The 15329-nt window shown below is 35.0% G+C and overlaps 1 protein-coding gene across 1 annotated transcript in view; it reads left to right on the plus strand.

Annotated features, from left to right (window-relative positions):
- The window catches only part of CCDC91 (coiled-coil domain containing 91), a 143006-nt gene that overhangs the window by 12700 nt on the left and 114977 nt on the right, over positions 1-15329 (plus strand). Inside the window, exon 2 of the mRNA XM_062569556.1 lies at positions 13339-13508. Within this exon, the coding sequence (XP_062425540.1) occupies positions 13339-13508 (170 nt within the window). The remainder of the gene's footprint in view (positions 1-13338; positions 13509-15329) is intronic.

The following is a 15329-nucleotide window of genomic DNA, read 5'->3' on the forward strand; positions in this document are numbered from 1 at the left end:
TTTTGAGGTCAACTTTTTGTTGCCCAATTTTACAATTACTTGACTCCAGTTTCAGGCATATTTTAAGAGACCACATTTGGTCATAGTAAAACTGTGTGGGTTGTTCATTTTTTTAATTATTTTTTATTATTTTTTTGATCTATCAACATTGTCAGCACTTAATGTATTCTTTCCTATTCTGGTGCCACAAATAATATTCCTAGTTTATGAAGATTTTTATCACCAAAATAAGGGGTGGAATTGAGAAATGGTAAATATCAATAATATCAGTTATTACTCAAAGATTCTTTAGCACTAAATATACGTGTACTTTTGAGATTTGTGGAAGACCCCTAACTAAAAGTTGCTTCAGGGAAGTAACCTTTTCTTTCGCACACTCTGCCCACTCGCTCTGCCCTCTGCAAGAGGTAACATCTTTTCCAAAAGTCAGCATCTCTCAGCAGTAGTTCTTAGCTCACTAACACTCTAATTGAAAAGAAAAACTCCCCAGCCTCCAAGTTTAAATATCCTATATTCAGGTCTTACCTGTGTACGCACATATTTGTGTATGTGTAATACCTTCATATAGCAAACACTCCTTCCTGGCTGATAAAGAGTCACTTGTCTTGAATTCCTGTGACATATCCTAAGAACTGGAGATCAGAGGAGTCCTCTACAATTAGCCATTAAAACACCATTGATACTTGGTTCCAATTAAATATGATGTGAGGCATAGTTTATAAGGTAATAATGCTGTTGTAGTCATGAAATGTCTGTGTTAAAATTTATGAAGTAAGGTAATCTTGGTAATGATCATGAGATTATTTTTACCTGATTTAAGAATACCACATATGATATGTTATAGCAAGCATAATGATATGTTATAGCAAGGATAATGGATTCAACTAGAGGTTGTTCTTCCTTTCTTTCTTCTGCCCTACATCTTTTGAAGGGATTTCTATATCAAAAATTACATCTATTTTATGTATTAAAAGATTCTTAAATTTTTTCTTTTAGTGGTTTATTATGTTGACTTTTTCAAAATGCTTGTACACATTTTTATATTTAATCTTGTTTCCTAAGGAGGTTTTTGTCCTTATTGTTTCATGTCTCTGCTGCAATTGATGATAAATGAAAATAATTGTAACTGTTCTTTTTATAACTTTTTTTCTTATTTTATAGTTATACTTGCTTGCTTCTTCCAAAAAAAAAAAAAAAAAAACAAAACTGCTTATCTGTTTATATGACTTTTCCCTTGCCTTTCCAAAGTAGTTTTAGTATCTGTTGCACTCCTCTGAACTTGTTTAGTCTGTCTTTTTAAAACATATTGCTGAATATAGAATGTACTCCCCCAGCTGAGATGTCAACCATTTCTGAGAAGAAGCGAATAATAGCACTTGCTGTTTGGGGAGAAAAATCTGCTTTTCATACTATGGTCTTTGAAGCAACTTATGGTAGGGTCTGTTCACCTGGCACTGGCATCTAGGTTTCTAGCTGCTTGTCATATTGTATGATAAAATATTTATTTGTCCTTGTAAAGCTGTTTTTTCTCCAACATAGTTGTGATTGCTACTAATTGTGATATGAAAAAAATTAGATACTGTGCAGGGCTTAACAAAACTAGGAGTGCATCAACAATTCTTAATACTGAAAATATTACTAACATTAATTTTAATTAAATAGAATGTAGTCATAAAGTAGCTGCATGAATGTAATTATATTCTTCCCTGCATCAGAGCTCTTCTAAAATCAAGAGAAAGACTCCTGTAACAAAGCCTTTCTAAATAAAGAAAAGAAAACATTAGGAACTTCCAAGCTATTGCTAGAATTTCAATCTAGGTTAAATTTTGCAGTATTTATATAGATGTCTAGTTTGTGTTTTGGATGCCATTTAATAGTTGGCAGTGCAAATATGTTGGCATTCTGAGTTGTATGGTAGATTTAGCTCAATTGGTTAGAGCATGGTGCTGCTAATTCCAAGGTCGTGGGTTTGGTCCCCGTATGGGCTATGCTTAGGGTTGGACTAGATGATCTCCAGAGGTCCCTTCCTTACCATTCTATGATTACTCTCAGCTTCAGCAGTGGTATTCTATCTGTATAGCTTCCATTGATCTAATTTGTGTGTATGTATACTATTTTTTGAATAGTATTTTCAAACTGTGAACGTTAGCTTAATGCATGAACATTTGATGAGTCCAGGGTAACATTGATAAAATACCCAACTGTCTTTTTTTCCAAAAAAGAAGACCTTTGCAGTCTCTGAAAAGAGTTCTTACACTACATGTGTAGTGGACAATATTTTTCTTTTATTTTCCAGTTCTTATTGATGACTTTAGATTAAATAAATTTGTTAAATGCTGTAAGATGTGTGTCTGAATTACAGTTTTCTGCGGGTAACGATTTTCAGCAGTGGGCATCAACTGAACGTGTCCACCTAAGGATTATTCTAATATTTTAATTCAGACATTTCCTCCAAACTTTTTCCATTCTTCTATTTCTAAGCATATGCTTTTTCAGTAATAGTTTCCCTAGCATGTAGTCTACTTAAGCTGAAGTTGATTCAATTTCTGCAATCATTTTATCTTTTTTATAAAAACACTGAATGTTTTTTGGATAATCTTTCATTCATGTATCAAGAGGAATTTTTTCAATACCTGTATTTAGCGTACTGTTCCTTGAGCATCCATGTATAGCTTGAGTTACTTTCATTAGCTAAGTAATCCCTGCAGTTTTGCAAAAGGAACAGCAGTTTAACTAAAAATACATCAAAATGCCACAGAAGTCAGGGCTATAACTCAAAAAGGCTAATCAGTTTTTTTAAAATCTAAAGCAGCCCCTCCATGAAAACTAGGGAAGGACCTCTGTGGTAGCAGAAAAATTTCCAAACATTCACCACAGTCTTTTCCTAAGTTGCAGTTTGTGCTGATGTTGCCAGACAACTAAGAAGAGATGAGAAAAGCAGGAAACTTTTCTGGATTTAATCACTGGGCTGATTTGGAAAAGCTACTTAAAATATAAAAATATTTTCCATTGTTAGCTCATGAACATAAAGCTACAGAGTACATTGTAGATTTTATATTCTGTTTATATTTATGGAGTATATTTATTTTCCATATAAATGTATCAGATCTTGTGTTCATTACTAATGAAGAAAATTCTTCATTTTTTGGAAGCTGGTAGTGTGCCAGAAATCCTGCTACTCAGACTTTTTTTTTTTTTTTTTTTTAACATCCAAATTACTTAGTTATCTACTGTTTTAAGTACCTTTTTTTTGAGGCAATGGGGACTTGATTGCTATACTTGACAGCAACAGACAACTTTGAAAGTGTCTTTCCCTATTTTCCTGACTCAAAAACCTTTTTCTATATTCTTATCTTAAAAATATCTTTGATGATATTGCTGGGCAATGCTTATCTTTTTTCCCTTGAAGATTTTTTTAAGCTCCATTCCAAAAATACCCAATTTTGTCCATTATCTTGGTCAATACAAAAGAGTTTAAGGGAGACTTTGCAATTTTAGCCCTTCTGTCATCTCTGCAATAGTGTTCTGAAGAAGAACTTGTCCTTCAAGAACTTGTAAATTAGGAAGATTTCAGGTAGTCTCTGAAGATAAGTACTTGGATGGAAGACAGACTATCCAGCCTAGATGGGGAAGTGATGAGTTTAGGAAGAGCATGTGGGTGAGCTCGAAAACAGTTACATCTGAAGTTACTCGTCTGCCATCTAACTGACGTACAGTACGTGAGTCATTTTGTTTTTAGACTCTTAGTTGATCATGAATTCAAAAGACCTTTCTTATGAGATTGACCAATGAAATGTCTCCATTTTTTCTGCAATGGAGAGTGTTGTACTTCATACCACTGGGCTTTAAGGCTTGGCTGCTGTAACATTCTACTTGAATGTATTCTTTAAAATTAACACCATAGCTTCTGTTTTACACAGTTTTTATTAATGTTTTATGAATAAACTGGATATAACAGTTTAGGATTTTTGTTCTTGTTTTTTAAATCAAGATTTTTGCTGTTTTCTAGTACCAGTTGAAAGATGGACAATGACGACTTTGGAGGATTTGAGCTATGTTATTTTGGTGACTTAATCTTCAAATTTAGCTATTTTTGAAGAAAATGGTCATGAATATATCTTCAAATTTAGCTATTTTTGAAGGAAATGGTCGTGAATATTCTTCAAGAAATCTGTTACGCCTGTGCTTCTGTTAATTATAGTCTCATAAAAATTTTGTCATGTTATGAGTTGAACAGTTGTATACTTTGGTAATTGGGACTAGTATCTTAAGTAATATGGAAGTAGAGGATGATAAATATCTTATTAACGTTCTTCTTCAAGTGCCTAAGTGTTACATTTTCTAGTATCATAAATCTGTATTTTAAAACAGATTTTAATACATACATATAGCTGACATTTGTCAATTAATAAACATGCTTTACAGATTTTCACATTTCTATGTATGTCAAATATTCAGTCTATTATACTTCAAAACTTATTGTTTCATTGCTCTGAGACCCAGTTGCACATCTGACTGTGAGAGTGCTTAATATTCCCATTCTATTTGGGACCTTTTTTGTTTATGCTTTGCAGAAGGATGCAGTTTATACTTGAATTCTATCTCTCTGTACTGTCCTGACAAATATTATTAAGATGTGTATACTCAAAAGGCTCACGTAAATAAATAATTTAAAATGTTTGTTACCGGCGTATATAACATTTTCTAAGAAACAAATCATTTTTCTATATAATCCTTCTTGTAAAGTTCTTCAGATCTTCATATATTTGTCAGTTGTGGATGCTGGTTCAGAAGAAGAGAAAGGAATTCACATGAGAGAAATGGTATACCATTCTTCCTCTCACCAGGGCAGTTGAGAGAATGTGCACCTCTTTCCATGATAGGGTTCTCTAGTGGTGTGGCCAAATAGGGAAATAATGTTTTTACTCTAGAAAACAGACTTTCTCTTTCTTCTGTTGTGGTTACAATTTTCAGTCAAATACCTATCGTACTGGGTGCTGTATAAACATAAAGATAGCAAATGAGGCCGCTCCAAAGAGCTTAGCTCTGTGGAAAGTATGCAACACTAATATGAAGGAATGAGTAAGGAGTGAAAGAAAAAAATAGTTTACATTTTTGCAGTCTTAAATATCAGACTATACTTAGAAATCTTTGATACTACTTTTAGCAATGTTTGCAAAAGAGTGCTATACCAAGTCTGTTCCTTTTGACTGCTTTAACTGAAGTAGATGCAGGTAGTACTTCTAGTTTGGTGTCATTGTACATGTGATAGATTCCCTTTTCCTTTCCAGTCCTAATATGGGGAAGTACTAGAAAGAATCTGTATGGTATGATCGATGTCTAGGCTGTGGAGGAATGTGAGGTGACTACTCAAAATGTCAGCATTTTCTTACCATGGATTCAGTTTTGTACCATGGATTCATAGTGTTTTTAAGGGTGAAAAAGAGGGACGCGTCTAAAAACAATTCAGATTGAAATTAAATTGTTTTCTGGAAAGATGAGACTACTGCATAATAACGGAGTTTTAAATCTTACATTTAAGCAGTTAATACAGTTCAGAATTAAAAGCACTTGGAACTCTAAAATAAATCAGAGATTTTGGAATATTCTACGTCCTGATTGTCAACAGAGCTTCAAAGGGGCTGACTGTATTTGGTGTTACAACTGGCTAGACATCTCATGATTTATTCTTGGTTTGTTGTTTTAAGACACTTTACAGGGGATTTTTGCCCTTTGAATTCATAAACAAAGTTTTTTGAGTAGAAGAAATGCAAAAGTTATGCTGTTCTCAAATAATTTCATTTATTAATATTAAACATTAGTGTATAATCTGAGCTCTTTAACACAGGGGTGAAATCTAACTGCTAATGTGTTTCTTTTGACTTTAAAGATACTACTGGAGACAGTTTGATACACTTTTTTATATAAGAAAGTAACTGTCCAGTATTTTAAAGGATCTAGGATGTTCCTTTTAACTGAAAAGCAAGATACTTCAATGAACTATCAATGAAAGAAATAATTATTCTTAAATTAGTTTTGCTATGTTGCTTCTTCAGATACTTAGAATTTTTTTATGCAACTTAATAAAACCAAATAGCTGTATGAGTTTTTTTTATGGTCATTGTTTACTGAAATACTAAAAATAACCACTTTATGCTTTATTTGTATGTGTTTTTCCCTAAAAATAAGTGAAAACGGATCATTTTTCTTGTACTTCTGTACATACCAAGTATACTTTTATGCCTGTAAGGAGAATCTTGAAATACAGCACTATGCTTGCATGTGAACCGATTTTGAAGTCATCTCTGCTTTTCTAACGTTACGAATAATATGTCTGTCACTGACAGTGAATGGCAGCAACAGAGTCTGGGTCTCTGCACAGTATGTCAATATTTTGTTTTGGCAGCATCTCTTTTGTGGTTCTGGACTTCAGAAGAAGCCCATATATGGGAGCAGATGGGGGGAGGGGGAGAAAGTCTTGTGCATCCATGCTTACCAGAGGGGAACTGTTTGCACTGAGATGGATCCTTACAAATCTGATCTGCTGTATATTGTGCAAACTAAAATAAAAATGATCATAAAAAAAAAAAAGGAGGGGAAGGAGGGTAGGGTAGGTAATGCTTTTTCAGTGAATTCCAAACAGTGTGGTTTCAGAACAGTTACCAGTTATGTTTGCAAGAGTTAGCTGAGACACTATGGTGTTACATGCAGATGAGGTGGCAGTATTTATTTGTTTTTTAGACTGGTTTTTTGAGGAAGTGAAGCTTATGCTATTGGTTTTAGTCCCTATTCCTCCATTATAGGTTTTGAGTATGTTGGCTAGTTTCAGCTAAACTTGAAGAGAGTACAGTCTCTGTTAATTACAGTTCCCCAGGGTGTATGTATGTGGCTTTTTTTTTTTTTTTTGTCCTAGTCAGCAACTGAGTAATGATAGACATAGTGAAATGTATTTCCATAGTGAAATTTCCTTTCACCAAATGAAAGAACAGTTGGATCCAGCTACAGTACATTCTGCTTTATAAAAGATGCCTGGTCATTAAGCATGTTTGCATATTTAGAAGAGCTATGACCTGAATATTTTAGCTCTTACCTAGTACCATGGGAGAGAAAGGAACTACAAGAACTAGAGGACAAGAACACAATTGTATGGAAACCAGCACTAATGTGCAAGTACCTTAATATCAGTGTTTTTTGTGAGCTGAATGGCCTTCACTTGTTTAATGGAGATCTGGCCAGTTCAGTTCATGAATGAGAAAGCTGTTCAGATGACCAAAACCTGAATTGAGCTTTTAGGGTGAACCAGGTGGCTTTTTTGCATTGCAGATAGGTTTCCATTGTCTGTAATAGTCACTTAGACACCTAGGTTTGTGTCAGAGGAGCTCTTTTTAGTTACTTGGGGAACATTTTCTATGCTTTCTTTGTGTCATGTCGATATGCTTTACATAAAGGATTTAGAGGTAGCATGTATAATTTTGAAGCTATTGGTTTGCCCATTTTATTAATTTAGCCAAATTTTACATTTGGTTTGATACTGAATTCTCTAAATATCTGCTCAAATAACAGCGTCCTCCAAGTTTCAGGAAAAGATTTTTCTCCGTGTTGTTTTAATAGTTGTTCATTCTGTGAGAATGCAGGTGGGTTAGGTGAATGCAAAGATTATTTTCCACGTTTCTGCTATGAATTCAGTATTTTTGATGGTCTCTGTGGCATCAAAAGAGCAGATATTTTGAAGTTTAAGCAATATGAGGTGGGGTGATCTGAACTAGCTTGTAGACATGTAGCAAACATCTGCTTAGCTTGAAAGATGCTAATTTCAACTGTTTTGTTGAGAAGATTTTCAACTTTTTCTTTTCATAATAAGTTTAGGGTTCTGCTGAATGCTAATGACTTGGGGAAAAATGAAAAATGAAAGTAGTAGAAAATTAAGATATCTCTTATTAAGATCTTATTAAGGTAAGTAGAAAATAATAAAGTAAAATATGAAGATACCTCTCAGGAGGTCTGAGGGAATGATTTCTCTTGTCATGAATGGACAAAGTTCGGTGATTTTTGCTGATAATGATATGCACCTGTGTTTAACTGTGGAATTGTCTTGCTTTTCATTTGCTGACATTACTGTTACCTGGGATACTCTACTTTGAAATTCAGTTAAATATCTTTTAAGATTTGAAAATCTAGAATATACATATACATACTCATGCTGCATGCTTATTAGATTACATACTACCTCCTCTCTCCCGTCCTTGCAGATGCTAAACTGCTTTAAAAGACAGTGAGATTAACTGAATATTTTGGCAATTTTCCGTAAACCAGTTGCCTCAGTCCAGATATTGTGTGTGTGTGTTAACACTGTTGTGTGACCTATGACTTGTGAAGTACCTTGAAGTTTCATAGAATGAAGTATTAAGATGTCTTCACTGTTATATGCAAGTGGGCATCATGAATATGGATAAATCAAGTATATTTTGCAATTATGTGAGAAATTCCAGAATTTAGTGATGTTATATCTGCACAGAAGACATTTATTGTGGTACATTTGAGGGATTTATTCCAAACTTAAAAATAAATAAATAACTTCTTTTTAAGGTAAGGTATTTTTGCAATGATAGATGTGCTACCATTGTTTAGGAGCCAGTAAAAGCCTCATAGGAAGAGTAGGATAGAAAAAGGAATGATGTAAATGTGTTTTCTTCATTTCAATTAGCAAGCTGAATTCTAAGAGAAGTTCAGTAATGGTGACGTACACGCATAATTCAGGTTGAGGATTTCCCTGTATCAGAGTAGATTATAGAAAAGCATACGGTCGCATTTGGAAGTGTAGTAGTACATTTTGGATTGTACCAGTTGGCAGAAAAAAGAGAAATAGTTATTTAATAATTTGCAGGAGTGGATCTGGCACAATATAAAAAAATATTCTAAACACTTGATTTAATCAAATGGTAAAGATCCTGTGACTGATACTGCTGTGTCTTCGGAATGTGTTAGCATTTTTTTGTTTACAAATCAATGATCCCTTTTAAAATAAAGTCAAAAATACCTAATTCTGAAGAATAGCCTTAAACATAACATTTTTCTTTCTTTCCAGCCAGAGAAAGACTGAATTCATATGAATGCTGTGAAATTCATACTGAACTGTGAAATTCAGTTAAGTTAATCTTTTTTCTAGGAAAATGTCTAAATGTCAGTATCAAAAATATGATTTCTTATGCTCACTATCAAGATTTCAGATGCTAGAATAGCATATGTAAATATTTATTTTCTAGAATAGTTTGCCTTTGGAAGAATAAAATGTAGATAAAAGCTTTTTGTTGTGAATGTTAAAAATTTAAAAAACACATTAGAATGGTATTTCTTGTCTATATTTTGGCACTGCTGCTGTGAACTAGAATGTGTGGAGAAGCAGCCAAGTGTTTCCTGTTGATAGGAGGACATTTGTGCAAACTGAAGTCAATAGAGAAGCGGCCATCAACTTTGATAGACTTTTACCAGGTGATTCTAATTCTAGTTATACTTTTAAAAGCAATAAAGTAGTACATTTTGCTCTTTTTTGAAGTCTGTATTCCCCCACAATCTGAAAATGCATCCTCATCCTATGAAATCAGTAATTTACAAATAAAATGGTTTAAATTTGTTTTGGGAAGGATAAAACTGGTAAGCAAACTAATAAAATTCCCATAGCATTACAGAACACTCTGTGTCGTCTGAGACTTTTATAACATTTATTATAAGCCTACTGAATGTATTAAAGTATCCCTCAACATATTCTTTAAGCAGTGTAACCCTTTCTTTCATTTACATAGAGATTAATTGAGCTAAAAACAATGTAAAAATACAGGAAATAGATTTGATACAAAATAGACAAAGTATTAGCTGTGCATGTTTGCTTAGTTGGAAAAGGGGATACATAATTTTGATAAGATTTTGTTTACAATTGCAATTGCTTTCCACTGGCAGTGACAGAAAAAGTTTATTGGGCATTTGAGATTTATTTATTTTAAACTGTATTTGATTTGATAACATACACATTCCATTGTCTGTTATATTGCTGTATATTGGAAAATGTATGTTGGTTGATATCTCTATACACAGCAATTTTCAATTTATTTTTTCTGAAATTGCTTATTCATAATTACGCAATCTCTAGGGCCCTTTACTCTGGCTCTGACATTATGGGTGACAGAAATTGCTGCCTTCAGGATAGAGTTTCTTGTCTCTTTAGTTGTGCCTGAATAACAATCTGTGGGATTGGGATTTAAACAGTTTACTGAAATTGACCCACAAAAATAGTCTTTCACTGTATCTGAAGGTTACTTTTAACTTAAAGTGCTCAGAGATACAGTTCAAAGCGCAGTAAAATTTAAAGGGCCAATGAAGTGTAACAAAGGAAGTAGAGGAATAGAGGTAGTTTATTCTGTATGTCAGAGCCATGCTGACATATTATCTTATTTTCTGGGTATAAATAAGAAACAATTAGTAAATATTATGACCTAGACAGGTTGCCTCCTCAGCAAGTTGGCTGATGATACCAAGCTGGGAGGAGTGGCTGACACCTGACGGCTGTGCTGCCATTCAGTGAGACCTGGAGAGGCTGGAGAGCTGGACAGAAAAGAACCTCCTGAGGTTCAACAAAGGCAAGTGCAGAGTCTTGCACCTAGGGAGGAATAACCCTAGGCACTAGTACAGGCTGGGGGCTGACCTGCTGGAAAGGACCCAGTAGAGAAGGACCTGGGAGTGCTGGTGGACAATCAGTTGACCATGAACCGTCAATGTGCTCTTGTGGCCAAGAAGGCCAATGGGTGCATTAGGAAGAGTGTTGCCAGCAGGTCAAGGGAGGTGATCCTGCCCCTCTGCTCAGTGCTGGTGAGGCCTCATCTGGAGTACTGCATACAGTTCTGGGCTCCCCAGTACAAGGGAGACATGGAGCTGCTGGAGAGAGTCCAGTGTAGGGCTACAAAGATGGTTGGAGGACTGGAGCATCTCCCCTAGGAAGAAAGGCTGCAAGAGCTGGGCCTGTTTAGCCTGGAGAAGAGAAGAATGAGATCTCCTCCTTTTCAATATGTACAAATACCTTAAGGGGAGATGTCAAGGGGATGGGGCCAAACTCTTTTCAGTAGTGCCATTGACAGGACAAGAGGCAACAGGCACAGACAGAAACATGGGGGGAACTTCTATAAAGAAGAACTTCTTTCCTGAAACTCCTGAAACAAACCTAGTGTAGGTAATGACTCTACAACATCACTTTAGGGATCCTTTCCCACTTAGCTGCACAACCACCTGCTACGACACAACCATTCTGATACAATCATTAAGAACAAACTATTCTTCCACAGTATCTTGCCCTCACTCAATATAAATCCTCTGACTTCTTCAGTAAATGAAGCATGAGTCCTACAATTCTTGATGGATTTCCAAAGAAAAATCATGCTGTTCATTGATCAAAATTACAATACTATGAAGAAAAGCAGCACATACTCACTTTATTGCAGGCTATATCAAAATATATATCCAAGAAGATCAAAATAAGATGGATATATGAATTATAGCCAGAATATTACTTAAAGAGATATCTGATCACTTCTGAGCCCTTGACTAGAGGATCAAACATTCTGAAAACAAGATCAAGTGCTTATATACAAACTGATAAACAAGTGTTTCTTAAGACCCACGTAGTTTTGAGCATCAGAAGTAAGACATGAGATCTGAAATATACCAATGAAAAAATAAATGAGTAATCACAGAGTCACAGAATTGGTAAGGTTGGAAGGGACCACTGGAGATCATCTATTCCAGTTCCCCTGCTCAGCAGGGTCTCTTAGAGCATGTTAGACAGGGTTGCATCCAGGCAGGCTTTGAATATCTCCAGAGAAGGAGACTCCACAACCTCTCTGGGAAACCTGTTCCGGTGCTCTGTCACTCTTACAGTGAAGAAATTCTTCCTCACATTCAGGCAGAACTTTCTGTGGTTCAGTTTTTCCCCGTTGCCTCTTGTCCTTTCATATGGGGCAACTGAAAAGAGTTTGTCCCCATCCCTTTGACACCCTCCCTTCAGGTTCTTGTACACATTGATAAGATCCCCCCCTTCAGTCTTCTCTTCCCTGCCTAAAGAGAGCCTAAAAGGCTCTCACAGCCTTTCTTCATAGGGCAGATGCTCCAGCCCTCCAGTCCTGATTTGTTTTGTCCTGATTACATAAATTGATTTCTGTTCTATTTACTGAAATACCATCCTCCAGGCTTTTCATCCAAGCTTACGTGTTCTACTCAGCTCTTTTCTTTTCATGTGTCCAAATCCCATCTTTGCAGCCCTTAAAATCCTCATATTTTTGTCTTTGTCACCTCATCCATTTTGTTTCTTTTCTTTGTTAGATGAGGCTTGCATCCTGCTCCAGTTTACCCTGAATCCAGAACTTGGATATAAAGAGGATGGGACAAAAAGCAGCTGGATTCAAAGAGTGTCTTTTTGAAAGCTGTTAGGCCAATTTATATGCTTGTTTGCTCTGTAGACTTGCTCAGTCTATGAAACAGTAACATTGAAATGCTGAAGTGTAGTCAGGGATAGTAGAGTCTTCAACAGTCTACCAGATCTGTAATGATAATATAAACTGCTTTTTTCTTTTTTTCTTTTTAAGCATAGTTGAGTAGTTTTTTTGGTAATATAGAAGTACTTATCTCTAGCAGAAGATCTCTCTGTCAGAAAAGCCAGATTTCTGCTGTAGAACATATAGTCACAAAAGCTTTTCAAATAAACTGTTTTGTTACGGTGTTTAGGTGTGGAAGAGCTCTCACTCCAGTGTTAATTAACTTTGGTGTTTTAATAGCTATAGAGTAACTTCTTTTATTATCTTTTGACCTCTGTTTTAAAGTGAGGAACTAACTGCTTTTATCATGTTTTTTGCTAAGCTGTTTTGTATATGTCCTCCAAGGCACAGTAAGGATCTTAAAGTTTTTAGGAAATTTGGAACCATAGAAGTAGGCCTTTACGGTTGTCTTAGACTGATTAATGATCATGCTGAAGCTGAAAGGCTGTGAGTGGGAGGTCTGCTGCTTTTGATGGCAGTTGTCTTAAAAACTTTTGTTAGTTACAAAATAAATTCAGTGCGACTACCCCCTGTACAACTTTGAATCTCCTTAAGTTGATAGTATTCAAAGATATGATAACTTTGTACAGACTTATTCTTTAGTGAGATTGGATTGTAAAAGGTAGATAACTTTACATTAGCCTATTTATACTTGTGGATTCACTGTCTTTGCTAGATTTAGATTTTCAGATACAGAGTTAATTAATTTTTGAATGCTTTTTGCTATCATGTTTTGTTCTTCTGTTTTTATTTCTCACATTAGTATCTGAAATCCATGCATCTCAAAATGTTTCTCCTGATGTTCTTCTGGAGCACTTCATGCCTTCTTCCTGCCTTGTTTGTTCTGACTCATTCACTTCATCGAGTGATAATGTGGCAACAACTGTTCAAAGGGCCGACAGTGTTTTAAACACAGCTGTTCTTAAAGAACAGGTAAAACCACCGTTCCTCTGTTTTATTATGAGAACTTGGTGTATTAAATACCACAGCATTGTACCTTTTCTTACCAAATCCAAATCTTTACCTTGTAAGAGCAAAAGATGGGTCTTGGACGATTTCTGTGATTTAGACTTTGAAGTGCTGTGTATTTTAATTTGTTAGGAGTGAGGAACATGTAAATGAATAATACATAAATCCTGTAATAACTGTAAGACACCATATTACTTTCATATGGATGGTAAGTGAGAGAAGTGTGTCAAAGGAAGATTAATATGTTAAAGGCATGCTGATACAGTAAGGCGTGAAAGTAGGAGACAGCAGCAGGAAAGTTAACTAAGAAAATTTATTGCTATTAAAGCTGTATAGATTATAGCTGTAAAGATCTCTTGTATGTTTTCTCAAGAGGTTTTAGAATTAAAAAATCTTTAATTTTAATTTAATTTAAAATAAAATGATTTTATTAATTTTATTTTTCCATATTTTTTTCTTACTTGTCTTTCGTACTTTTCAGAGATGGACTTCCATGACAGTCTAATTCGATTTTGGTTTTTTTGTCACCTCCCCGCACCTCCCAATCTGCTGCAGTCCTAGTTGTGTATGCTCAATCTCTCTTTGTGTTCGCAATACTTCTGAGAACTGATCGTTGGAGTTTTTAAGTGGGGGGAGGTAGAGAGTAGGAGAGTTGGGGCCTTTTTTACCACATAAGCAGGTGGGCAAGGGAATGAAAAGAATTTCTGTATGGAAGTCAGCAAAAGAAATGCAAAACTGGTAGACAGAAATTAAATTGATTTAGCTGCCCATGGAACTGAATGTTTACAGTCACTGAATGCTTATTTTTCGAGCAGTTTTATTGACTGCAAAATTCCTTGTTTCAGAATGCAAAATAGTATATATTTGAATCAGAAAATGCTCTTGTTTTTTCTCTGATTCACTCAATACTTTGGACTGGATTGTGACCCTCCTGTTTCTAGCACTTACTACCTTATTAGTGCTGTTATTTTTCTTCAGCTTGTCCCATTGAGTCCTTTCACTCATGGTGAAAGTTGTAATTCAAAATTAAGTCAGATTTACATGTTCTGACTTTTTATAAACTATGTATTTCAGCATAAAGTTTATTTTATTTATTTTTTGCTAGAGCTATTTAGACATCTTGAGCAAAATACTTGTTTTGATTAAACTGAGCAGCCTCTGCATGTTCACAGTTCCAAAACGAATGTGGCTAGTACAACTTCAGCAGTTTAATCTTAGTAGTGATGCAAGCACTCTTTTGTATTTTTTTTCCCCAGTCAACTGTTTTGGAGGAAGCCTATAAAAAGTTAAGAAATATACCCCGCTGCAAATAATGCTTAGAAATTCATAACAATCAAAACGTTTTTTTTTGCTTAGTTTTTATTTTAAAAATAAAGAATACAACATTAGCAAGCATTTCCAAAGGAGGAGTGTTGAGTTGAAGAAGAAGTCATTTAACATTGTTTTGTAATGGAGACCAGCCTTTGAACTTTATTAAAGTTAAAGGAAAACAACTGAGGAAATATGATGGACATAAAATTTCCACCTATTAGAGGAAGCTGTTAACCATATTCTTTAGTAATTGTATCTTCTGAGCCTCTTTTCAGATTCCAGCATCATTACTGACCATGCCAGACTCAAGATAAGAGTAGTACTTGGAAGTAGAATTAGAACATAGAGTTTCTCTTTCCTTGTCATGGAAGAGGAATTCAGAACACAGGTTACTGCTTGCTTTTTGTCTGCTTTGTCTACAGGATCTTGTGTATGTGTGTGCACTCAAGAAGTCTCAGCTAGCTGGGTTTTTTA

Source organism: Rhea pennata, chromosome 1, assembly GCF_028389875.1.
Source record: "Rhea pennata isolate bPtePen1 chromosome 1, bPtePen1.pri, whole genome shotgun sequence".
Taxonomy (NCBI): Eukaryota; Metazoa; Chordata; class Aves; order Rheiformes; family Rheidae; genus Rhea; species Rhea pennata.